This window comes from Tympanuchus pallidicinctus, unplaced genomic scaffold (assembly GCF_026119805.1).
Source record: "Tympanuchus pallidicinctus isolate F22 unplaced genomic scaffold, pur_lepc_1.0 scaffold20, whole genome shotgun sequence".
NCBI classification, from domain to species: Eukaryota; Metazoa; Chordata; class Aves; order Galliformes; family Phasianidae; genus Tympanuchus; species Tympanuchus pallidicinctus.
Window position 1 is genome coordinate 1,536,485 of NW_026294722.1, and position 25,744 is coordinate 1,562,228.

General features: G+C 44.1%; 1 protein-coding gene across 1 annotated transcript; it reads right to left on the reverse strand.

Moving 5' to 3' along the window:
• Nucleotides 1-18,003: 18,003 nt before the first annotated feature.
• Nucleotides 18,004-25,259, reverse strand: LOC128080918 (1,25-dihydroxyvitamin D(3) 24-hydroxylase, mitochondrial). The gene is given in 14 exon segments (XM_052683721.1): nt 18,004-19,146; nt 19,358-19,469; nt 19,557-19,751; nt 20,141-20,219; nt 20,378-20,544; nt 20,817-20,962; nt 21,796-21,907; nt 22,585-22,676; nt 23,457-23,553; nt 24,432-24,525; nt 24,740-24,930; nt 25,029-25,154; nt 25,157-25,207; nt 25,209-25,259. Coding segments are annotated over 13 exon segments (1,512 nt in total). The 3' UTR covers nt 18,004-19,146; nt 19,358.
• Nucleotides 25,260-25,744: the final 485 nt, after the last annotated feature.

The following is a 25,744-nucleotide window of genomic DNA, read 5'->3' on the forward strand; positions in this document are numbered from 1 at the left end:
TCTCAAAGAAATACAGAGACTTTTTTTTCCATTTCAAAGATGAACCCGAGCCCAGCTGATGTCTTGCTCTGCAATAGCTTGTTAAACTGCTTCCCCTGGATGTCATTTTTTCAAGGTGGCAACTCAATGCTGAATCTTTACTTCTCTGTCCTTTAGGACCAGTTGCAATGACTTTCTCCTGCCTGCTGCCCCATTGCAGACCTCATAGCACCAGAACTGCAGTTGGCAGCCAAGTGTTGGATGGCAGGCTTCTTCCTGAATTCCTTGGTAAACATCAGAGGGTTTGTCTGAACGGAGGTACTGTGTTAATCTGTCACAATATTCTACATTACATTAGCAAGTGGATTAGAGGTGCTGAAATAAATGTAATAGCAGGTTTTTCTTGCAGCACAGGTGGGCTTGTGGGATTTAGGAAACACATTTTTTGCAGTCGGACTCTTTGGAAGCAGCTCATTATGTAGATGCATGATCAAAATAGCATTCACTTGTATTTCATTGATTTTTAATGTCGTAAACTTTAGATGCACCCCCATTCTATGTCTCTATATTGTTGAGATTACAAGTGCTGTGTTATAATGTCAAGAAGCCTTGTGTATTCTTAAGAATCAACACTTAGGAAACACAATAAAACAATGTGGGTGATAGCAGAGTGAGTAATGCTCTCAGGAGCAAGCCAATTGTGGATCAGGTAAACAAACGAAGCCTGGGAGTAAATGTGGGTTGGGTGAAAACACCTAACAGTCTTGTTGGTACAGAGCAATTGCACTTTGCCTTTGGGACAGGTGCCAATGGGAATGTCCCCAAGGTAGAAAAGCATGCCTGCTGGCTAGCTGCAGTGGTGGCTTGGGCGGCACTGGGCAATGTGCAGAGGTGGTCTGGGTGCTGCCAGCCCTCTGCTGCTTCTCCAGATCCAGATGGGAGAGCTGCTGCTGCCTGCAGCCTCTCCTAAAGGTCCCAAGCATGGAGCAGGAGCTCTGGAGAGGTGATGGGTTGCTCATTGTGAGCACAGGACAGGCGTCCTCCTGTCTGCACCAGGCTGTGCTTGGGTGCTCATGTGGAGATGTATGGATAAGTGAAGTTACAGCATAGGCTGACTGTCAGTCTTAGTGCCATAGGAACTCCACAAAGGCAGGTGTGAGATGGCATGGTCAAAGCACAGCCATCCTGGATTTATAGGCATCTGTTCCTATTCAAGGAGTGCCAAGATTTTACCTCAGATTTCTGCTGAGAAATTCAGATTTCTGCCAGAAGGAATTCATTCTTTCCTAACAAACATCTCTTCCACTGCAGAGAAGCAAGCATCCACCTGTATGCCTCCAGCTGTCAGCAGGAATACTTACCTGGGGGAGGTGATAATCTATTTCACATCTTTTCACAATAACAAAAGGCTTATTGCCAGCTTTGCCCCTTTTATTCCTCACCACCTTATCCTCTTTAGCCTCACCGTCCCTCTGCACGGGGTGGGAAGCCACCTAGGCTGATGTGTGTATGGCACATAATGCAGGGCAATGTGATTCGGAACTGTGATTTCTAAGAATGGCATTAAAAAAGTTGTGGCTTCTCCTATTGACTTCTGTAGAGAAACACTGCTCTGTTGCATTATAAAGAGCAGAGATTGGGCTGCTGCTGCTACTGAGGTGGTTCTTTCATGGATAGAAGCCAGTTTGCTCGATGCACTTAATTTTAAATTACCAATGCATTCAATTATACTCGATTACTAACACAACTTTAGAAGTGGGGTTTTTTTTATTATTATTCTCAATTAGAATGAGGATGGCAACACTGAAATAAATATATATATAGTATATATATATATATAACCACTATATATATATATATAAACACAACTCCCAGAGTGCAGCCATTCCGAAACAGGAAAACGTAGGGGGAATTTGCTCCTATGGAAGCACTTTCCCCATTCCGGCCGCAGAGGAGCAGCAGTGAAGGCGGTTCCTGCTGTCCCACCCCGGCAGATGGCAGCGTGCGAGCGCCGCGAAAGGACAGAGCCCAAAGCGGAGGGATGGGGCATCCGAGCTGCCCAGCTCCGGGATCCGCAGCGCGGCATCCATCCGTGCGGATCAGTTCGATCTGAGATCGCTTTGGATCCGAACTTTGCTGCTGTGTGACCGACTGAAAGGAAGTGGCTGAAGGGGCAGAGCTGGGAGTGCTGCAGATGCTGAAGCTGAGTTCTGCCAGTGTCCGTGTGCATCTCAGCAGGTAATCAGGGACGTTTTGCAAAGGGAGGTTAATAATGGAGCATCTGTTCCTGACCTCCCGCATGAAAGAGAGACCTCAAACCAAAGCCATGTAAATAATGAGCATTCCAGCTCAGTGAGTGAAAAAATTATTCAGAGATGACTCAAAATGAAAATATTTCCCCCCCAAAAAAAGGGAAAAATAAATCTTCGGTTCATCTAGATCATCTGGAAGACTTTATTTGACCAGAAACTATGATTAAATAGGCCATATTGAATTCATTTCAAAAGAAAATAAAAGCCCTCAAATTAAACAAAACAAAACGCAAAAAGAAAAAGGAAAAAAAAAAATAAAGAAAAAAGCCACAAAACAAATGTCACAAAATTACAAACTGAGAACAAAACCTTTGAATTCATTGGAATACTTTTCCTTAACTTTTTTCTTCCAGGACTTAAGCAGCTTCATCCACATCTAGGAACAAGTTCCCTCCAGCTCTTTCCTGATGAAACAATTACCTGCTGAAAACAAGTGGCCCGTTCTCATTAATCACGGATGCGATTACTCAGCTCAGAGTGTGGCACTCACACTTCCTACACATCTGCCATGCAAACTGACCCAAATCCTTTGTATTCCTCTATTTACACATTGGCTGAGCCCACATGTAGCAGCACAAGACCTAAATCCCCGAGGGGAGGCAGACAGGCAGAATGTCATCCTCTATTACCATTGCTGTGACAGCAGATATGTAATTCTTGCCCTTGTGCATATTTACAGAAGGAATGCCCTCAGTCAATGGGAGCCTGTTTTTTGGCAAAGCCTTTACTGAGTGCTGCTACTGCAAATTCTGCAAGTGGAATTGGGAGAACGTATGCCTTGCTGGTTATAGCCACAGATGCAGGCAGCTGGACTGAGCACCGCTGCTCTACTACAGGCAAGGATTCCCAGGGGCTGAATTCCCACCTGAATGGCATTTCCCATTTCCCAGTGAGCTGGGAGAGCTGCAGGAGGTAGCAGCCAGCGGTGTGAGGCAGAGGGGAGATGTGTGAGGGACACTGTTGGGGAAGCAGTATCTGGGGAGGCAAAGAGTGTCAGCCAGCACTTCCCCCTGATGCTGCCTGCTGTAATGGTGAGTGATTCACAGGGAGTGCCTGCAATGCTGCTGCTGCTTTGCATTTCACTTTCCCCATCAATCTGATTAGAAAGGTCAGCTACACTTGTCACAGGGTGAGCCATTTCAACCAGCATTTCTTATGGACTTGGGGATTTGGGGATTTAATCATTAGAGCAATACTGTAGATATTGCTGTGCTGTCATTTGTCTCCTTCCTATCCCCGATAAGCTGGAGCAGTGAGGTGAATGCTGTTCCTCCTGCCACACCTGTCCCTTGGAAGCCTCAGCACCTTGCACTTTTAGACCTGGTATCTCTTGTTTTCCAAAGTCATTGTGGTCAGTGACTGTTGCAAAGGGCGTAGGTTGGACCACAGCACCCATGAGGGTGAGATTTCAGAAACATTCCGAGGGGATTGGCTGCCACATGGAAGAAAAATACAGAACAAGAGTTACCGCTGGTGTGCATTTAAAATAATCTTAAGTAAAACACTGTAGGTTTTAAGATCTTAACAGAGATTAAGAGACCTCAGTAAAGAACAGGGTGTTCGGTGCTCAGCTCAATCCACCTTTCTCCTGTTGTGCTTTGGAGGTCTTTGAAGCTCATTACTGGTGACAGTGAGAACAGTGACCGACCAGAGGCCTCATCTGAAAGAGCAATTCCAATAGATCCATAGTCTGATCAGCAGTTTGGGTAGGATCTAGGAGATTCCAACAAGAAGCCACTTTCTTTCATCCTAATTTTATCAAATGGAAGCATTGTATCATCCAAAAAAGTTCCACTGATCCAACAAGCTTCCATTTTGGCCATTGTTTGGGTGGTTCTGTGATTCTATGATTTAGTGTTTTCTCCCAATCCAAGTTCAGGTTCCCAGTGGACACTGAAGTGATTCCTATCTGAGCACGTGGACTTCTGGCCTTCTCAGCTCATCTTGCTTGTATGACTTTGGAAGTTTGTCTTTCCAAACCTGTTCAGTCTGGTTCAAAGCTGTCCACTGTGTTTATCTTTGTGCAATGGTTTTTGAGTCAGTTTATGAATTTTGCATTAGAAAGAACTCAATGCCTCAAAGTGAAATCCTGTTAAAACCACCGACTTTTTTCCAAGCCAGTGAGTTTTACATAATTTCCCCATTAGAAACCACCTTTCAACCATATGCTGTCCTTGATGCCAAGCTGAAGGCCGTCTGAAATGTCAGATCTAGGATTACCGAAAACACAAATTTGGACTGTCTGGGAATTTGGCAGAGGTTGCTTTGCAGTGTGATCTCAGTTCATTTGGCAATTGGTAGGGGGTAGATTGAAATTGAGTTTGCCTAATTTGTCCTCAAACCTAAGTGCCAGCATTGCCAGCCATGAGGTTCAGGCAAATGGAGATTGCCAAGAGAACAAGCTGCACTCTGTTGTTTTCTCTCCGATGACAAGTCTCTCAATATAATTGACCTAATTTTTACATTTCTGAATGTGGCTGCCTGGAGATCACTCATTCTCAGACAGCTTGGTGCTCTGTAACCGTGCACAAGTACTTCCAGACTCTCCCTCCTTTTTGCAAGGGAATTTTCTATCTGCTCTCTTCTGCCTTCAAATAAGGAAGAACTTGTCTGATTAATTGCACATGTATGTTCATGTTTGTACAAATCCAACCGAAAGTGACATGTCTCTTATTTAGTCAACAACCTCTGAACTCATCCTTGAAGTGCTCTTTTTTATTGTTCATGCTGCTTGCCATTTCCCATGTGTTATTAAAATAGACATATTGTGGTGGCTAAATGGAGAATTTAATTGTAAAAGAGCTGTTCTTGCCACTGACATATCCATGCATGGGTTTGTTTTTTTAGTGTCTGAAGTAAATCCATAAGTCACAGCTGTGAAAATAATCTGTACACATCAAGTCAGGAACAAGCACATACATCCTTAAACAATCAAGCAGTCCCCAGTTACGTTATCTGTCTAATTGCCTCTTAAACAAATAATTACATTTAAAACTAAGCAGCATCTACGATTTCTCTGTAACATCTAGCTATTTAAGCATAAGGTCAGCATACATTTATCTGACCGCAACCAATTTTCTCTCAGCGCTGACTGGACACGGTGTGAACATACTGCTTGTTGCCATCACCTCCTGGGGCAGCCGAAGTATTTCCTATTCTAGCTTTATTCTTTTGAACAAAACATCCAAGTTAGGCACGAGGGACTTTCTGAAGATGGATCTACCCCCCATCCTACCATGTGCATGCTGTGCATGAGCCACGACGCTCAGGCTGTCTCCCAAGCCTCATGGCTGGGCATGTTTGCTCTGAACTTGTCTCATCCCAGTGTTAGCTTCTTCAAACCATGTTTTCATGCTATTGAAGCTGCTTCCAGGGGTTATGGAGTCCACACTGACATTTTCAGGTGGGGTTAATGATTTAGTGTGACTCATATGTCAGTGCTAACTCACTCAGGTCTCACAACAAATCCAACCGATGACTCAGGATGCCTTTTTATCGTTGTGTTAAATGATGGGTGCTTGCAGAGTCCAAGATTTCCAAAAGAAAGAAGTAATATATATTTCGCAGTTTTTTGCCCCTACTGTCTCTTTACAACCTTGGGAAGCGATTAGATAGCCCTTATCAGAAATAGGTCACATCTCCCAGAAAACCCCAGGCTGTTGGCTCCCTGCTGCTGATAGTGGGTTGGGTTTAACGGGGACATAGTGGTTAATATTTTTGCAGTCAGCATGTGACCCCTGCCACAGGAGAAAGAAGAGAAAGAGAGTCTGTGCTTCTTGTGGTGCTGCCAGGGTTGCTGAGTACAAAAGACAGAGTAATTCCAGTCTCATGTAGGCATGTGTGAGCCTAATGGAAAGGAACCCATCAATATTACCATTTTGCAAACCACGAGTAGTGTGAAAGAAGACAAATAACAAGAACATTACAGAAATAGTGTTGTGTTTTTTTTTTCAGGTGCTGGTGTGCACAGCCATGGCTCTCTGTGCCCAAACAGAAGAATGGTCCCAGCATAGAAATAGGTCCACACCAGGATGAGACCGGTGCATGGCTCTTTGCTCCTGCTTTCCCTGGGGCACACTACAGAAAGGGGCCACTGGATATTCCAGGTAAATCCAGGCATCCATCCTGCCTTGCAGATTAGATGCAGCCAACAAGAGCATGGGTCCCATAGGAGAGACATTTGTTCAGTAGAATGCTTTCAGATGTATTCCATCCATTTCTGTCAGTGAACTAAAACAGCTTTTTTCTTTTTTTCAGACATTGTCAATAGTCGACTGAATGCTCCAGTTAGACACTAACTTTCGTAGCACTTCCTTTTGAGCAATAATATGAAATGAGGACTTGATTACGTAGCAATGGACTGAGTTCATTTTAGAAATAGTGCAGGGATTGCAGCAGATATGATCACTGCATATCCCTGTCCCTGTTAATTTGTCAGAGATGCAGCTAGCATAAACAGAAGCTGGGCTTTTGGTCAAATGTAAAGAATGAGTTTGAAATGCTGATTCACCGCAAGAAAAGTATGAGCACAGAGCTGAGGCTTGGAGGTGCCTTGTAAAACAGGAAACTTATTCAGCAAACATTAGTAATACCTTAAATACAGTGTTACAAGAATACAAGACTTTGCTATGCTGGTGAGACAGAGACTAATTTTTATTTTTATTCTTATTTTTATTTATTTGTTGGCTTTTTTTCACTTGGGCTGGGCATTCAAAGAGCATCTTTGTTGCATTTGCAGAGCCTGCAGTTTCATTAAAACACTTCCGAAGTCTGATCCCTGTTTTTTTAAGGGTTATAAATAGCTGGTAGGAAGTACCACACGTACCACTAGTTTGTATAATGTTTAAACTAGGTCAGCGTGCAATGAACTCTGCAGGTAACGGGGTCCAGTGGACAATTATTGCCTGACACTTCAGTTTTCTATTTGGATAATTTGACCTTTTAATTGAGCACTTAACCTGAAAGTTTGCACAGTTCAGGGCCAATTTGTGGGGAAAAAAAAAAAGCGTAGCTCTACTACATGTGTTGTTCCCTAAAATCCCAATTAAAATGAAGAAAATGGAAAAAAGCAAGAGTTTTCATGCAGTTGATGATCAGTGTTGAATTTCACAGGAAAAATGCATGGGTGTTTCTCACTTCAAGCAGAACTGTCATGTTTTCCAGCAGGGCAGAGTGGTCACGTACTCATTTCAGCGTTGGGATAGGCTGCACTCTTTGGCCTCTTCCTTATCGTGTGAGAGCTCTGTGCTGCGCATTTGTTCCCAACACACTCCGTGTGAGCTAGGTTTGCTATCCGCATCAAAAAACCACCATATTTCTTGTTTTCCTGATGCTTTCCTGGAAGCGCTGGATTTGCTGTGTGTGCCGTCAGTGTGCTCAGCAATTTCCTAAGACTGAGCAGGGGGAAAGCATGAGCAGACACAGCTGTCAGGCTGCTCCCTGTGCAGCCCCCAGCCGCCCCAAAAAGGCATTTCCCACCGCCCTCCTAATTGTCTTGATGGTCTGATAAACTGCGAGCCGTAGGCTGGGTCTCATGCCTAATGATTGAGACTGGTTGCAAGAGAATTCTGCAGAAAACACTTTTTTGTTGTTGCTGTTTAGAAAAGCTACATCCGGATCAAAAATAAGGATTCCTTGTGTACTTTCTGGAGCAGTTGGTTTTCTTTACAGCTCCTATGGGCTGCCCAGCTGGTAAAATGGGTTGTAATACCACCAAGGAGCTCACACTGTGTTCCTGAGGCCTCAAATTTTTCCACCTTGATAGTGTCCAATAAAAGATCAAGGTTTAGAAGCAAACTGCTGTTCTTTGGATCAAAGACTGCTAAAAGCAAGGGCAGTGCTCTTACTCATAAGCAAACTCAATAATCCCAGCAAAGTCTCTCATCACTTCCCTGGGATGAATATTCCAATAAAGATTATGCAGCTCATTGCTGCTAAGAAGAAGGAGGGGAAAATTTTGCAATTGGTGCCTGGGAGCTGATAACCAGTTTCTATCAGCCTTTTACTAACAGGTTGCCCATGAGAATTAATGAAAAACTTAAATCAGTATTTCCACGCCGCTGACTATCTGAAGGATTTTGGCCGGTTGGACTCCGGATATTTCAGTGGAAAAAACAGTGGTTTTGGCTCAAGCTGTGCTGAACCAGATGTCTACAACTGTCCTCAGTGTCCGTTCTAGCCGAAAAAACAAGTGATTAACATGCACAGTGAATGACAGACTGCTTCAGAGGAAGAGCCTTTAGGCAAGGGCTGACACAGCTTTAAAAAAATATATATCTAGAAAATGGAAATGGTCATTTTCAGCACAGCTAAACATATCCCTTTAGTCATCAAAAGCAGGAAGGCAATGCTATGCAACTGGGAATGTGTGTGTTGTCACAAGATGAAGGTTTATCTTTAATGGGGACATAAGCTCTAAAGTGAAGTAAATGTGCAGAATCTCATGGAGGAAATATGGCAACTCAGATCTCCTGCTGGGGCTGGCAGCAATGACCACATGTATTTCCCTGTACTCAATGTGCTCTCTTTAATGAGAAATTGTCGATTAAAACATTTGTTGACAGCAGCGAAAATGACTAAAAAACACTTATCAAGGAACAGCACAGAGCCACATCCCTTTCTTTCCCCATCAGCTAAGGTGGGCTGGGCTGTCTGTGTGCCCCAGCTGACATGGGCTGGGGGAAATCTTGCTCTGAGAGTGCCCATGAGAAAGAATGTTGGACTTGTCAGTGCAGGGAAGAGCAACCCATCATAGGATGTTTTTATTATTCATGTCTAAATCCTGTCCAGCTTGAAAAAAAATAAAGGATGTTTTATTTTTTATAAATATGAATTAATCCTTATAGCCTTACAGGAAAACCGGGAGTGTAGGGAGATCAAAAGAAGGGGAAATCTGCACAGGCCTAGAAAAATGTTTGCATGTTTTACAAATGAGCACGATGTGTAGTAGATGATCAAAGTTGTGAATTAGTTCAAATGTTTGTCTTGGAACAGAGCAGCAAACGCTGCATTTCTATTTCTTCCTCAAGTAAAAATACCATCTCAGAAATGAGAGTGACGTGCACATCTCTGCAGTAAATGCAGCTCTCCTGTGTGGACTTTCCTACTGTCCTCCTTTCTGATGAGGTGAGATTAACAGTGCTGGACACTGCATTGCCTCCCTCTGACCTCATCCCCAACCACGGTGGCACTTCTGGTTCACACATGACCAATTATTGTTGTGCAACACAGTGTCTGAGGGCCAACTGCATCTTTCATTTCCTCCCACCGCGATTCATCAGTTTTTCAGACTCCAGCAAGCTCCTAACGACATCACACTAGGAAGTCCAGGATAATTTGCAGCTGAGACTTGGGAGCTTGCATCCACCCACCAAGCACTGCCATGGTGTGTTCTGCCATAGGTTCTTGTTCCCACATGCCAGCGTTGGTGAGATTTCCTCCCACAGCCACACACCACTGGGTCAGGGCTGCAGGACGGGCTGGTGTTGGGTCACTGCGGTGCTGTCGGATGCAGTGCCCAGCTCCATGCTTGAGCATCCGGGCAGAGCCCTCTGTTGTTTTTTTTCAAAGTGGATATGAAGTCATTAAGTTCACAAGAGCAGATGGCAAAAAAGTGTGAATGTGTTATCATGCAGCGTGAGGTTACTTTTTAACCCTTTTTCTATTAATAGTAAAGCGGCAGCAAAGAGGTCAGAGGTGCGAGTTCAGCCAGTGCGTATTTCAACTGCAGGAAGCCAAAAATAGGCACACAAAAGTCCAATCCTGATAAAACTTTAATTTATTTAGTAAAAAACACATACTATACTCACTCTGTGAGCCCTGGAGGCACTGACCCCTGACACTCATTTCCTAGTTCCTTGGGAGCTACAGAATAAACACGAGTGAACAAAAATGCAGGTGAGCATCATCCATTCCACTTCTAATCTCTCTTTTGATAGTATTTCCAAACTGATTAGCACTTCCTCTCCCCCCCCCAACTTTTCAGCCTATGAATTGAGAAGAAGTCGTGGAGTGTTTTAATGTTGTTTATTAAGTGCAACCAAAGTGAATACAAACCATGTGTGTTCATCAATTCTGCAGCAAAGAAAGTATTGCATATTTCAGGTTCAATGCATGAAGCTTTCAGCATTTACCCTGAATGCAGTGCTGCCCGGGTCAGTCCGTGCTGAATGTAGCTGAGGAACCAGTTGGTCTGCAGTATAATCTGCTGAGGGCTCAAACCCTCATCTTCTGGACACTTCCAGACTCCCAAGGAAACTGACAGATGTTTTCAGCACTGAAGAATGACAGGATTGAACACTGCAGTTTATGTAGTTGTCCATATCTGAAAATCATAAGCACAGGGAAATAACATCAGATGAATGAAAGACAAGTTGCCACAGAAGTCTAGTGATACTTAGCAAAGGACAACTGAGAAGTACATTGCTGACACAGGGGAAACCCTCCAACCAGCTGAAGCTCAAGCAGAAAAGGTGATGGAGATGGCATTCCCAGACAGGTCTGATGCAGGCCTTCCTCACAGCTGACTCACACAAGCAATGAGTTTGGACAGAAGCCTCTTAGGACAAAAGAATTCAGCAGGTGACAGTAAGTGGTGTCACAGGTTATTTTTGGAAAGCATTTAGCACAAGCCAAACCAGTTTAGTGAAGCTGCTGCAGTGGATGTGGAGGGATTCCTTTTCCTGCAAAGGAAACGTGCATCCTGCCAACATGTTCAACCTCACCTTATCACACAGGAGTTGTAGAGGAGTTATCACCTGCATTAAGATATCAAAATAACTTTTCCTTGCAGCTGAAATGCACGGGTCAGCAGTTAAGGACTGCTGTAAATACGAGCCTAGTAGTCAGCCTCTCACCCAGTAAATAATGCCACCACTGCAATGCTCTGTTCATTCAGTCGCTGGCCATCCAAAGGCATTTCATCTCACTAAGAATACCTACGTGTGGAGCCCTGATGAGTATTCTGTTTCTATTACACAGGATTCACAGCTTTGTTTGTGTACCCAGGAGCTCCAACTTTCCCCAGAACTGCCAGCTTCTCCCTCTATTGCTTTTCTCTGGATCCCAATGTCTTCTATATATAGCCCAAAACTCTTCATGACCTCAAAAACTGGTCGCCTCTTCCAGTGAGGCACACTGGGCACTGAGCACAGCCCAAGCAGGGCTCACAGGAAGGAACAGCTTCCTGAGGGGCCACTGAATATGTAGAAATATGCATGCTCTGTTTTTCTAAGGGCACCTGCTAAGAACCCTGCAGTTGGATCAAAGCACAGATCAAATATTTGGCATCAGCCATACTTTCCTCCCACCACCTCTACCTGCAGGTGGTATGATATGCTGTTTTAAAATATCTATTGCATTCATTTGCATCTACACATAAATAAAACTTTCCTGCCCTGCAGTGAGAGGTAGTTACTATTTGCACGCTCTTGGCCCACAGTGAGCTGGTTGATTCCTCCAGCAATGAGCTGATCTTTCTTTTTCAGTTCTGCCTTCAGGCAAGAGAAACTTTGCAAGAGTTATGAGTCAACTCCATTTGAAGCTGCCCCATTTCCTGGAAAATGTCCTCAAGCACATCTTCCCATGCGTTAGGTGCCAAACTTCACTCCAAGTCTGTTCCTTTGCTGGAATTCTGTTTTGCTGTGATTCAGTAACATGTAAGACTTCTGCAATTCATATTCACATGTGATCTGTTCAAAACAAAAGGCAAACTTCTGAGCGGTTCCTACATGATCAATGTGAAACTTTGTCAGCTTGAAAAGATAAAGATCCAGTTGGATCTAGATGCTTTCATTTCACCTAAGTATTGATGAAGTTGAGCAACAGCATGTCAAGTTAAGTGGTCCAGTATCCGTCTTTCTCTAAGAGTGATCTTGAGAATGAGTCCCTGAGTCAATCTGTGCCTAAAGGTGATTTACACAAAGCTTTGCTATTGCTAAAAGCTGTGCTCTGGTCCTCTTCACCTCCGCAGCCTCAGTCCCTGGATTCATGTTCATGCCACTTTCCTATGTTGACTCCAGCAACTTTGCACCCAAGAGGTGAGTCAGAGCAGCTCTCTGATCCTACTAAAACCAACCCTGCCAAAGCTTTTGTCTGGGTCAAAGTCTTGTGGTTGAGAGAGGTCACAACACTTCTCACAACAGGAGTGAAGGACAACAGCCCATAATCAGTCAGTGAACCCACAAACCAAGATCTCTTGGGGCACAACCTCCCAGATGTGTTTATTACAAGAGAGCTAACCCCACCTGGCCACTTCCCACTGCTGCCTTATCTGTGAATTTGAACTGATGTCAGTGGCTTCCATGACCCTTCTTTCCCTGGTCAGAAGAGGAGGCAAAGTGTAACACTGACAGGTAGTTAATGCCATTGAAACGTGACATGTCTAACTCAGTGATGAAAGCAAGTTTATAAAGTGGCTTCAAAAATAAATATCCCTACAAATGTGGCCTACATCTTTCTTGTAATTCATCTTCTTCCTGGCATGTCTTTTTCCATCTGCACGTAAATAGGCAGTTGGGCAGAGCAGACGCTTCTATGAAGATGCACTGCAGCTTCTGGAATTAATAGAGCTGAGAAAGCAATATTTCACTTCATGTTTCCCTCAAACTGCATTTTTTAATCAGTCCTTTCAGAAAAATGAAGACATGAACTCTGTGATATTCTTTCTTTCTTTTTCTTCTTTTTTCAGGAAAAGCAAATGCCTTATGTATTATGGAGCAAAATTCCCAGAAAATGACTTGAGTAACGAACCTTTCAATTACTTTTTGGTTTTTAATTTCTTCCTCAGGAGTTTGCAGAAAATAACATTGTTATTCTTAGCCTAGCTGGCATTTCTTTTGTCCTTTTTTTCCCCAAGCTTTGCAATGTCGTACTGTACTGTTCTGGATGGAGCTGGTTGCCATTAATGGCAAAGTATACTCGAATCTTTGTTATTTAGGAAGGTGTCATCTTTTCACTGAATAAATCCTTCTTGGCCATATACTTCTTCTTCTTTTTTTTTTTTTTTTTTTTTTTAATTTGGTAAAGTCCAAGTCCAGTGTTTCTTCAAAGGCTTCTCTTCTGGAAGGTTTACTTTTGAGCAGTACAAAAATGAGATGTTTGTATGGATTCCTTGATGACAACTCAGAATGAACTTGCGCTACCCAACCAACTTCCATTCCTCCAGAGACTTGTACATATTCTTCAAAAATAAATTTCATATAGTATAGTCCATCTCACTTACTAAAAAATGCCTCCCCCCAAATTCCTTTTCTTATAATCTCAGAAGTAATATATTGCTTTTTTCTGTTAAGTGAATTGTATTAAAATATAAAAGCAATTTATCAACATGCAAAGCTATTTTTCATTTCCATTGGTATGAATGAGATGAGAATAAGGGTTTTATGTGAGAACAGTGGCTTTTGGTGGTCTTGACGAATGGAACCCATACAGTCTGAAGTATGACTTTTTGAAAGACTTCCATTTTTCCCCACTGAATACAGAGAACTTTTCTCCTTTCTTCTTGAGCAGCTGAGTGCTGTTGGAAGTCCATCTGATAGCGAGGATACCCTTTAGCTCAAAGCAAGGAGCCCTTCCCCATGTCTCTGCTTCACTCCTACCTCCTTTCATGTGCATCACAGCACAATAGCAAGGTGAATCAGATTCTAATAGGGATTTGCTATTGAAGTTCTGAGAACTTAAGTTAGCAGGGAGCAAAGTATCAGGTGTGTGCATACAAATTTGGGAAGACCGAGGGGTAACTGTGGTACACAGAGCTCCCTTTGTTGCCCTGTGCCACCTCCGCTGCCTTTTCTCTCCTTTCCAACATGAGGTGCCTGGAGTTCATTCAGCACACTTCACAATTAAAGGCAAACGGTTGGAACTTGTCGGGAGGAACATGCCCAGGAAAGCAAAGTATGATTTACTGTGATTATAAAATGCATTCCATTCCACGCTTGTTTTGACATTGTCCCTTGGAGAAAAATATTTTGTCTCATAAAGAAGTCTCACTGCTGGGTTCCTTGTCAGGAGGAGGATTGCTCCATAGCTCAGCCCAAAGTAATCCCCATAACGTGAGCACTTCTAAATCTCCTTTTGGATTCAAATAACGTTTATGAAGTTTTATTGCTTATGCTGTTCCAAGGCTGTAGACTGTTGCTCATAAACCTGAGAGAAATCAAAGCACTCTGAACAAGAGATGAAAGTTGTTGTAGCCATACTTCATGAGCATGAAAGAGTATTGAAATGTAGAATATAGGGTGAGGAGAGCTGTTGGATGAGGTAGTAGTGCTCTCCCAAATACAGAAATAAGGAAGAAGGGAACAGTGATGTACATGTAGAGTGTTGAGCTGTCTGGAAGTGTGTATGCCATAACTCACAACCTGATCCCAGGTGCCGTCTCCATCTGCACCACTTACACAAAGGGTGGCTGATATCGGTTCCGTGTCAGTTTACACATCTCAGCGTCAACAGATGTATTCCTGTGTTAGCCCTCATTGTGCAGAAGGGAGCTAAGGCCAAGGGACTGCACCTGAGCTGCAGCGGTGGAGAATGGACAGCACTGAGCACAGAGCACAGGAGGGCCAGGGCATGTGTGTGTCTGCATCTCATCTGTCATTGCTGCTAAGCATAACGTTTCATAAGGTAACATTCACACTTTTTCCCAAGACACGCATGGAAGGGCATACAAAAAAACCTGAATACAACCACCCACGCTGTGGTATATCATTCCACAAGTTATCACAACATGCACAACCAGCAGAGATGAACCAGGCTGCCTGGAGCTTCAACCTCAATAGGCCCTTTTGTTTAAGTTCACTGAAGTAAAAAGGCAGCATTTTCCTCTAGAGCAACACCCCTTCTGTGAATGTTGGGTGTTGTGCCAGAGAGACATGCTGGAAATTGTTAAACTTCGTTCTTTTAGAACAATTCAAAACATTAAATAGCCACCAAATATATGCAGCCTCTCTGGGGTCAGTGTGATATTTCACATATTTAAAATTAATGATGTGCTGAGTTGTCCTAAAACTTGTTCTGAAATGAACTTCAGCTATTAACTTTTCTCAGAATTAATTTCTCAGAGCTTGGGTGACTTTGTCACATCGACTAAAATCAGCTTTGACACAGACATGAGTTCTCCCTGCAGTTGTGGAGAACAAACATCCCTCTCAGCATGGAAAACATCAAACTGGAACACATTATCTGTGATTTAATCACAGCATTGAAAAGCTGTACGTGGAGCCTGACTCGGAGAAATGCTATGCAATAGGCAGTTTATAAAGAACAGAACACATATGAGAAATGCCAGGTTGTCAGTCTTGAAAACTGGCGTTTGCACTCCCTAAAGCACAGAGTGCTTGGCTCCAACTTCATATCATTCCACCAACACGCCAAAAGCCTGAACAGAACGGACTTCCTTCTGGATGTGTAAACTTAGTTCACTTCCTTGTTGAGAAAGCTAATGGGGAGGCCAACTAATTCATTTCATTTTATGATCCAATTATCTTTCTCTAAGGAGTAACCATAACAAACGTTAATAGGGAAGTGGCATTGTCACTGTCCTTTCAGTAAGTAGCTCTGAAAGAGCCAATCATTTCAAGGAAACAAAGAACTGAATTCATCCCACTGACAATTAGTAAAATGTTCTGTAGATCTTTGCTAATCCCAGATGCAACGTGTTGCTTCTCAGACTTCTGAAACATGAGGATCAGAAAGCTGTGAGGGTTTCTTAATGTGAAAGTCTGGTTGGTCATTCATTATCTGTGTAGTTTGATAATTACCAGTTTTCCTAGGTAAATTGTTTTGGCCATTTACTTTGAGGTAGCAGATTAATGAAGTTCTTTGAAAACTTCAGGAACCTGAAAATGGACCAAGATTCCGGAACAAGCTTTTCCAGATCAGTGGTTATTGTACCTTTAGAAATCCAAAAGACAGCACATATCTGTACCACAGCTTACATTGAGTCAATCAGTGCCTGATGTACAGCAATACTTATGTAAATCTCTGGGTCCACTACATTTAAAGAGTGAAATTAATAAGCAGCCAAGTAAGCATGAACCTGTGATTTACAGAAGCAATAAAGGATTTTGAAATGTCTGATTACTTGGCTGTCAAGGTAAGTTCAAGTAGATAACACCTCTTCTCTTTGGTTGTCCTTAAAAGTTAAAGCATTGAAAAGTAAAGTGGTAACCCTGGAACTGAACAAGAATCCTGAATTTGTTTTGAATTGAACACTGACCTTATGTTAATGTTTGCTTTATATTGGCACAACTCCATTGCCTCGGATGGAGTACCATCGGTTTCTGACACTCAAAGAACAAACGCAGTATATATTATTAACATCATAACATGGTTCCCACATGGGCTGGTACCTGGGTGGGAGCTCCAGCCCTGAGTGGTGCCTGGTGGGCAATGGAGCTCTGTCAGCCCCCGCCCAGGCTGCAGTCTCCAGAAGGTCCCCATTGCAATATGATTTTCCAAAAAGTGACAGTCTCACATAGTCATATGCAATCTTTGTTACACCATCATTCGTTCAGCCAGAGGCAACCTCATCTTGGCAAAGGCAGCATGGTTTTGATAGCTGTCAGATCTGCTCTGCGTGTAATCACTGGGCTGTCTGTCAGTGCTGGCTGGGTGGCTCTTTTTCTAGTTCATCATTTCTTTCCATCCTGCAAAGGTTCAAGCTGTTTTCATCCTTTCTGAAAACTTTAGATTGATTTTATCTTGTTACAGTAGAAGGTAAATGTAACAGCCCCATTGCTGGAGACCTCAGTGCTCTGTATGCTGCAGAGAAACGTGTTCAGACTGCGCTATGGATGCAAAAGCCCCATAATGCTGTCCTTCATAGAATCAGAGGATCATTACGGTTGGAAAAGAACACTGAGATCCCCAAGCCCAACCCCACCCCCAACACTCTGACTGCCCACTGGCCACATCCCTCAATACCACATCTCCATGGTTCTGGAGCATCCCCAGGGACAGTGACCCCACCACCTCCCTGGGCAGCCTATGCTACTGCTTAACAACTCACTCCAAGGAGAAATTTCTCCTAGTATCCAACCCGCTCCCCCCCCCCGATGCAACTTGAGGCCAACACCTCTCATCCCATCGCTGTTACCTAGGAGCAGAGGCTGACCCTCACCTCACCACCACCTCCTTTCAGGCAGCTGTAGAGGGCAATAAGGTCTCCCCCTGATCCTCCTCCAGACTGAGCCATCCTGGTTCCCTCAGGCAAAAATCTCTGAGTCTTGGGAGGCTGTGGGCTATCACTATTAATACCCTCTTAATCACTGACCGTTAACTTTCATATACTGCTAACAGACAGAGCTGAGTCCGTGCTGGAACCATTGGCAGCAACTGTTGGTATAGGACAGTGTACTGAACCAGCAATAGCAAATTGTAAAACTGGTGATCAGGATTGAGGTTTTCTATCAGCTTCTCCCCAAGTTGTTTCTTGTGTTGTGATTACAGAACACAAATCAAGCGCTAGGAGGTATCATAAAGCAGAAATGTGGGGGGGGTTGAATTAAATTAACTTGATTTTGTAAGCTCAATCCCAATGAGAGGTGAGAGATGCAGGTATGGGAGGATCACAGGGATATTTTCCCCACACAAAATTACCATGACAGGTAAGAAAGATTTCTGTAACAACACGAAGACTGTAGCATAATACTGCAGATGACAATTTGTAGAAAAAAAAATATCTTTATTACAAAACTGAGTATTACAAAACTGGCTGTAAAGATTCAAACAATGCACAGGTTGCTGAATAAATTGGCATATAGACACGTTCAAATGTTTGAACTAACACCAGAGGAAAACAAACAAAATGCCACAGGAGACAACAAACGCTAAGAACTGCATTATGTCAGAATATAACAAAATCAAAATGATCACTCATGGGTGTATGCATTAAAACCTTCACTTGAAACTGTATCTTATGAAAAGCACACTTGTGACCACAATAGCTGATATATGACACACATGCAGGGCAGTGATGTCTTTAACCCATAGATACAGGTATTGTAATCTCCACAATAATAGAGCCCTTGGAAATGGTTAGGTTCCTCATTTCTTGTGATGCTTTAGACATGCATTCTGTATCACTAATCTGCTGAAGGAACTATCCTGTTAGGATAATCATCATCTAATAATGGCAGAACCCATAGGATTCCAGCAATTCCATTACTGAATAAGGCCTCTCATATAAAAAAGGCAGCTAATATTTTGCTGTGAGGGAGTGATGGGAGTTGAACGCATGAAACCCTATGGTGTAAGCAGATTGCGTTGCAGGCACAGTACTGCAAATGTTCAAACTGAAGCACTGTGCAGGCACAAGGAATAAACCCACTATATAGCTTCATCCTTATTTCCCTTCTATTACGGGCGTGAATAACTTTAAGTACTTATTTCAGTAATCCAATTTTTAAGCCCTGGTGTTAAGTTTGCTAAGCAGAGCAAATTCCTGAGCTAACAGGACAGTGTAGCAGTGACTGCTGCTCCCCTGGCAGGGCTTGCATCCATCATAGTTTCCCTATGCTCAAACAACAGCTATATGACACTCCACAGCTCATGATGAAGCTCTGTCATGCACGGCCCTTCTGCTACACTAAACCAGTACATTCCCATAGCTATGTGAATGTGCATAGTATTTTTCTTTCCTTTTAACGTTGCTGTGTACAGCTGAACTAACTATCCACATTTTCCAATAAGAGAATTCCAATCAGGGGAGCTTTTGTTGGTGCTGTTTCTGTCTTAGCAATTGTTTGAGCGATGTGTGTTGCAGTTTCTCCACGGGTTACCACAGGTTTTGGCTTTCCTGGGCTGTGAATTTCTTCGGGAAAGGCAGCAGTAGGACTGTCACTTGTCAGGTAGCAGGCTGTACAAAGAAGAAAAAAAATCTCCGTTGTGATCTCCTTTTGCAGCACAGAGAATGGTTTGTGCTTTAAGGAATGTAACGTGACAGCGTTTAATAAATCTCATGCTGTGGGAGCACAGATGATCATCTGTTCTCTTACATTTGGATCTAGGTGAATTTTAAAGGGGCTGTGGAAGGCAATCAGGCACCCAGCAGACACTCGTGCTCATACCTTAGCGCCTGTGGAACGCGATGGGCAGCTCCCGGCTGGGGATCAGGATTCCTGAATGCAGAGTTTCTACCGGATTGTCGTCGGTTGCTGCAATTTGGTACTTGCGAATGATCTGAAGCACAAATATCTCAGTTAGAAGGCTTTAGTTCGTTGGGCTGACGAGGTGGAGTGTGTAAAGCAGCAGTGAGGGAGCGCTTACCCAGCACAGGGCCAAGTGGAGCTGCAGCTCTGCTAAGCGACGGCCGACGCACATCCGCTTCCCGATGCCAAAAGGGACATGGGAAAAGGGATTTATTGAGTGCTTCTGCAGCCAGCGCTCTGGCTTAAACTGAGCCCAGCCATTGAAGTATTCTTCATTGCAGCCCAAGGCATGGCTATTTATCATTAGCACTGTCTGTAAACAAAGCAACAGAGGCAATCTCCGTTAGGAATCGCCTCAGAGCTAACAAGTGAATCAGTTTGTTTATGGGAAAAACATATAGCAAAAGTGAAGGTGGGGCAGTTTCCTCTGAAGACATGCAGTTCTCTGAGGATAATTTCAGAGAAAAAGGTCACAGTTTCTTCAGAAAACAGTTAAAAAGTCTGAAGGAAATTCTTGAAATAGAACACTGAAATATTGTTGTCTAAATCCAATACTATGCAGGGAGGAATGGTTTTCAGTTTGTGGAAATTCTTCTCCTGGTGCTGGGACCCATCTTTTGGCAGAGTTGTTTTCAAACTGAAATGTCAGTGGTTACAGGACAAGTCATCAAACACTGTAATAAAGTAAATTAATTGGCTTACCCCTTCAGGTAGTACATAGTCTCCTAGAACCATTTCTGTGTCGATAGTGCGAGTGGTAAATGGCACAGATGGTGTTAATCTGCAGTAAAAGAAAAACATGTGTCAGATTTCCAGCCTTTTTTCTTCCTGTAATCTGTGATAGTTTACCCTAAACAATAAAGGGCACAAAATCAGTACACATCAGCTGATAGAACTTTGTGGTCATCGTGCTTTGCAGGAATTACTGGAGAATTTTACCTCATGGATTCCTTCAGACATGCTTTTAGGTAGGGCATTTTCTTAATGCTCTCAGCAGTTGGGCTCTCATTGGCAGCCAAAACACTTTGTATTTCCTGAAGAAGTTTCTGCTGAACGCGTGGATTGCGTGAAAGGTTGTACAAAGCCCACAGCAAACTATTGGCTGTCTGAAATAAAATAAGCAGAAATGTAAGGCTTCCACTTACAGGGACAGAAACGAGAAGACACCAAAAGTTCAAAGCCATATTTACTGCTGGCCACTGCCTTACGGCAGCTTGTAAAGGAAGGGATTAGGAGTCATCCCAGTTGCTCTCCAGGAGTTCAGGCCATGGAAGCAACCACAGGTTTAGCTCACATTCAGTTTTTGTGATGGTTAGATTGTGGAAGAAAGCAGGGAGTTGGAAGGATGCTGATTTTAAGATCTTGGAACCAGGTTTACCGTTTCAACTCCAGCAATCTGGAGCTCTGCAATGGTGGCATACAGCTCCTTCTTGGAAAGCTGCCCTCCAGAGTAGATATCACACAGGAAATCCTCCTGAGGGTTTGCAGAGTGCTTTTCCAGCCGAGTGTCAATGGAGTGCTTGGCTGAAGAGGCAGTAGCAGGATGTAATTAATGAAAAAAGCACTACTACTGTAAATATAAAATCAAAAACAGGGCTCACGTGCTTTATTTTGATAGAGGACACCGATCTGTGCTCCTTTATCAGGAGTGGAACACTATGCTGAGTAAATACTGTTGTTCTCACTTTTTAGACAAAAGTCACTTTTGTACAGAAAAACCTCCTGTAAGCTATTAGGAATTCCCCATTCTAAAGTCAGGAGAGGAAATCACTGATGTGTGCAGTGACATACTTAGCAAAAGAAATACAAGCACATAAAATTTATTGTCTTGGATTTTCAAAGCAGATCAAGGTGTTAATGAATCAAAGAACTCCTAGCACTCAGACTTCCCAAGGGGAAATATAAGCTTTTGATTTACCATGGGAAGGAAACAGTAAATGCCAAATTTCTGTGTACATTTCCTTTTAAGCAAACAGATTTTTGTTGCATGTAAAACTTTGTGTTTCTCAAGGGCACCCTACGAGGGAAGTTCCCTCACAGGCTTTGTATATCTTGCCCCTAAATACATCACTCACTCTGAGCCTATTTACTTTACAACAGATTAAACTGGACTTAAAATTTTACTGGCTTCCAAGTTTCTGGGGGTTCCCTGAGGACTGGATATTGCCACACAACTAAGTGTCAGTCAGGAGAAAACTGTGCTCTTCACTTAGAATAGGTTTGTGGTTAGCTGCAGTAAAAGTGTCTTAATCTGAGCAATTAACAGCAGCGTAGGGCAGTAACAGGTATGAAGAAAAAGCATTTCAGCAAGAGGGAAACAGAACAGAAAGGAAAGAAGTTGTGTTTCAAAAACAAACCTGTTTTAAATATATCATCCCATGCTTTAGTGTGAGCTTGCCAGACTTTTGTGTTCAGACCCTTGTGAAGTTCCACGGGGGTCACCATCATCATTCCAAAAGTAGCCATCATCTGCGGTGGAGTAAGGTTTTGAAATCTTTTAAAAATCTATTTGTAGTCTGTGAGCAAAAATAGACAGTAAAGTAACAGGACTGTAAGGGTAATTTTCACAAGGAAGTTGGGATTCTGGCAGATTTTCCATCCTGGACAGAAAGGATAGGATTCATCCTGCTTAGAGCATATCCAGCTAAAATTTAAGCACAGCTAGCAGACAGTAAGAGATTTCTGCTGAGGGTGGTTCATCCTATCTGTTCTAGGCACCTCTTTCAGAAAGGGGAAAGTCACCCTTTAGTAGTGCCTCTGTCCCTTGAGAAAAGAGGGAACCAAGAGCTGGGCCAGACCAGGTCTTTTGGATGGCTAAAATGAGGGAGATAAATATCACCAGAGTCCAAGTTGCAGCAAGATGCACAGCAGGTGTGCTTGCAAGAATGACTAACCTCCAAACCCAGCCAGGTTGCATAATCCCACACAGCTCCACTCTACAAACAGCAGCATTGCACAACAAGCATCTCTGAGGGAGAGGAAAGTTAACTGGCCAACCTGACAACTGTATTTTGGGGATTACCCAGAAATTTCTGGGATTTTTTTTTTTTCCAGAAAAAAAATGGTTGACCCATTTAAATCAGTATCCTCACACCAGCAGCAGGGGCAGAAAATCAGTACAGTCCCAGGTAAAGACTCTTCCATACCGTTTTAACAGCCTTGATGAAATTCAAGCTTTCTTCTTCTACGTCCTGCTGTAGGAGACCAAACCTCTTTCCATACAGCACCAGGCAGATACCTGTTGTTGAGCAACATTAACATGAGCTGGTTTAAATGAAACGGGGCACAGTGTCCACCACTTGCTGTCAGGCAGTGGCTCTTGTTATCCTTCTGCAAAATGCTCCCTGCTCTGTGATATGCACCTGTGAGATCAGCACTTCAAAACACCTTCTGTGCATTTGCCCCAGCCCTTGTAGGAGCACTTTCATTGCAAGAAGACAGGGTTGGCATATTCAGCCAAATAGTAAGCAGCCCTACTGAAGAGGATTGAGTTGCAGGAAAAGAGGGCCTGAAGAGGCCATCTAGTCCAGCATGTTCTAGCTTCTTCTACTGCCAGAAACCACTTGCTAACACTGGCAGCATCCCACAGCCCACTGCCTTCCACCTCTTTCCACTAGCTTTTTATATATAACTTTTTTTCAGAGCTGTCACTTCCTATTCCTCCCTTTCCAAAAGCAGCCATCACCACTGAGAGCGGAAAAACAAAACCAAACCCCACATTTTCAGGAGCTCAGCACACAGGTTGCTGAGATGAGCCAGCTGTGAACCGACAGGTCTGCAGAGCTCACTCAGCCACACAGGTAACTGTCCAGAACTGAAGAGTTTGTGTAACAGCTGATGGATCTGGCACATAATGATGGTCCCCTGGCTTTTCTGCAGCTTATTTTTCATATATTACAGTTTATAGTTTGGAAATAATTACCATCCAGTCATCACGGATCACACTTCAATTGAAATGTCTCAGCAGGTACAAAATGCATATTGTTTTCAGGCAAAAACAAACCACCCAACCACTTACTTTCAAATGACCATTTGTTGAATTCTGAATATACATCTTCCATTTGTCCTCTGGGGTTACAAATAGCATCTATTCTATACATGAAGTCATCCAGCACCTACATGGTGAAGAGAAGAAAGAAGAAAAGAGAATAAAGACAATATCAACTGATAAAAATCCTTTGTGATTTAACATTACATCTGTCTTTCAAATAGCAATCTTGCATGAGACAGAATTTCTTGTGTTTCCTGTTCCTTTAACAGTATTATTTCCCATGTTAACACATTTGGATTTACAGGACTCTGAAGCTATTACTGTTTCTAATTCTGTGAACTAATCTTTCCTCCACAGGGATGAAATGCTTCAGTCTGACCCTGGGACAACAGTTTCACGACAAAGAGGTTTAAGCTGTTTATCACAGATGCTCCTCAAATTCAGTGAGAAGCGTGGAGGCTGGAGAGGTGTTCCCTGGCAGAAGGAAACTAAGAATGAAGAGGGAAAAGCAGAAAAAAAAAAAAAAAAAAAAAAAAAAAAAGGGAGAAAAAGAAAGAGAAAAGTAAGCAAAAACTCTCTTCAGGAGCCCGTGTCATTGTGGAATTTTGGTGTTTGTGCAGTTGAGGATATTAACAGCTATAGCCTCCAGAGACACAAAGAGATTTGGATTCTTAATGTGGTAGACTGAAATCTTAAATGAAGGTTTCTGAAAGAGCCACTCAGCTGCTTCACAACGTCCCAGTCTTCTATCAGTAAAGCTTTCCAATGCTGACTCCCAGCACCGTTCCCACTCCTAACCCCTGAGAGCTGTGTGGACTCACATTTGATCTGACCCTGATAATTTGCTTGCAACTCATTATTCCCAGAGCGATTTCTGAGTATGAACTCACAGCATTACCACCACAGAGCAAACCAGCAGCTACCCAGCAAACCGAACCCCCCGATCTGCTTTCCCCCCCCGCCCAGGTTTCCAGGGGCACGGGGGGACAGAAGGAACAGTACCTCATTGATCATGTTATCCAGTTTCACCACCTCCTTGGGTTTCATCAGTTTCTTCTGAAAGGCGCTCCTCACCCTCTGCCAGTCCTTTCCTTCCCTAGATGTAAGTAAAAGCAGCGAGAATAAAGGATTAAGACACACACACATACGACACGTGCAAGGACGCAGCTCCGTGCGGCGGCTCCTGGCAGCGAATCCCGGTCCTCCGGCTGTTACAGAGCGCAGCTGCCCGCAGCATCACCGCGGAGAGCCCCGCTTAGCGTTGAGCCCCGCTTAGCGGTGAGCGCGCCCGCACCTCCCCTGTCACTCACAGGATCAGCAGCCCGTAGCCCTCGTCGCGATAGTCCCGATAGGCTTTCCAGGGTTTGATCTCCAGGCGCTGCGGGCAGGCGCTCTCCCGGCGGTACAGAGATTCCAGCAGGCAGGGGGCTCCGATGTGAACCGAGTCGAAAGCCCCCAGCTTCATGCGGAAGATCTTCCCAAACCTCCTGTGATACTCAGCCTGAGGGGCGCAGAAAAGAACCCCCCACGATGAGTGCGGGGCGCACCCGCCTCGACCCTCATCCCCGCCCCGCAGCATCCCCATCCCTCCGCGCTCACCAGCGTTTCGTGCTGCCTCTTGAGCCCCCCCTTCCACAGCACGTCGGGCAGGCTGCCCATCAGCGGCCAGCTGGGGGGCCCGGGCAGCGCGGCCAGGGGATGCCCACGGCCCCGCAGTGCGCACAGCGCGGACGCCGCCCGCGGCACCGAGCATCCGCGCCCGGCGGGGCTGAGAGCGGAGCGGCCGCAGGTGAGGGCGGCGGAGCGGAGGAGGATGCTGAAGCCTCCCATAGCGGCACCGACGGCCGCCTATTCGCCTATATGTATATATATAGCAGCAGGGAGGCTCGCTGGACTTTCATCGGGGCCAATGAGAGCCCTGGGTGGGGTGAGGTGGGGCCGGCTGGCGTGGAGTTTGCGGGGCAAGCGGTTCATAAAGGGTTCAAGCGAGGCAGGAGGGCACAGGGCCAGCGCCGGGCAAGTACCGGCCGCGGGGCTGCCGGGGGCGGCCGTGGCCGCGGTCCCGGCACGGCGGTAGGCAGGCGGCTGCCAGCGCTCCAGGTACGGACCCCGTGCAGCTTGCAAAGCTGCCTCCTGCTCGTACGCACGGGCTCATAAACTTTTCTTTCCCCTTTCTCCCTTTCTTTTTCTCTCTTTTTTATTTTCAATTTATTTATTTATTTATTTATTTATTTATTTATTTATTTATTTATTTTTGGCTGTGCAAAGTGTCTGGGGTGCACCTGTACGAAGTGGGGAGGGCTGTGGTGTTTGTA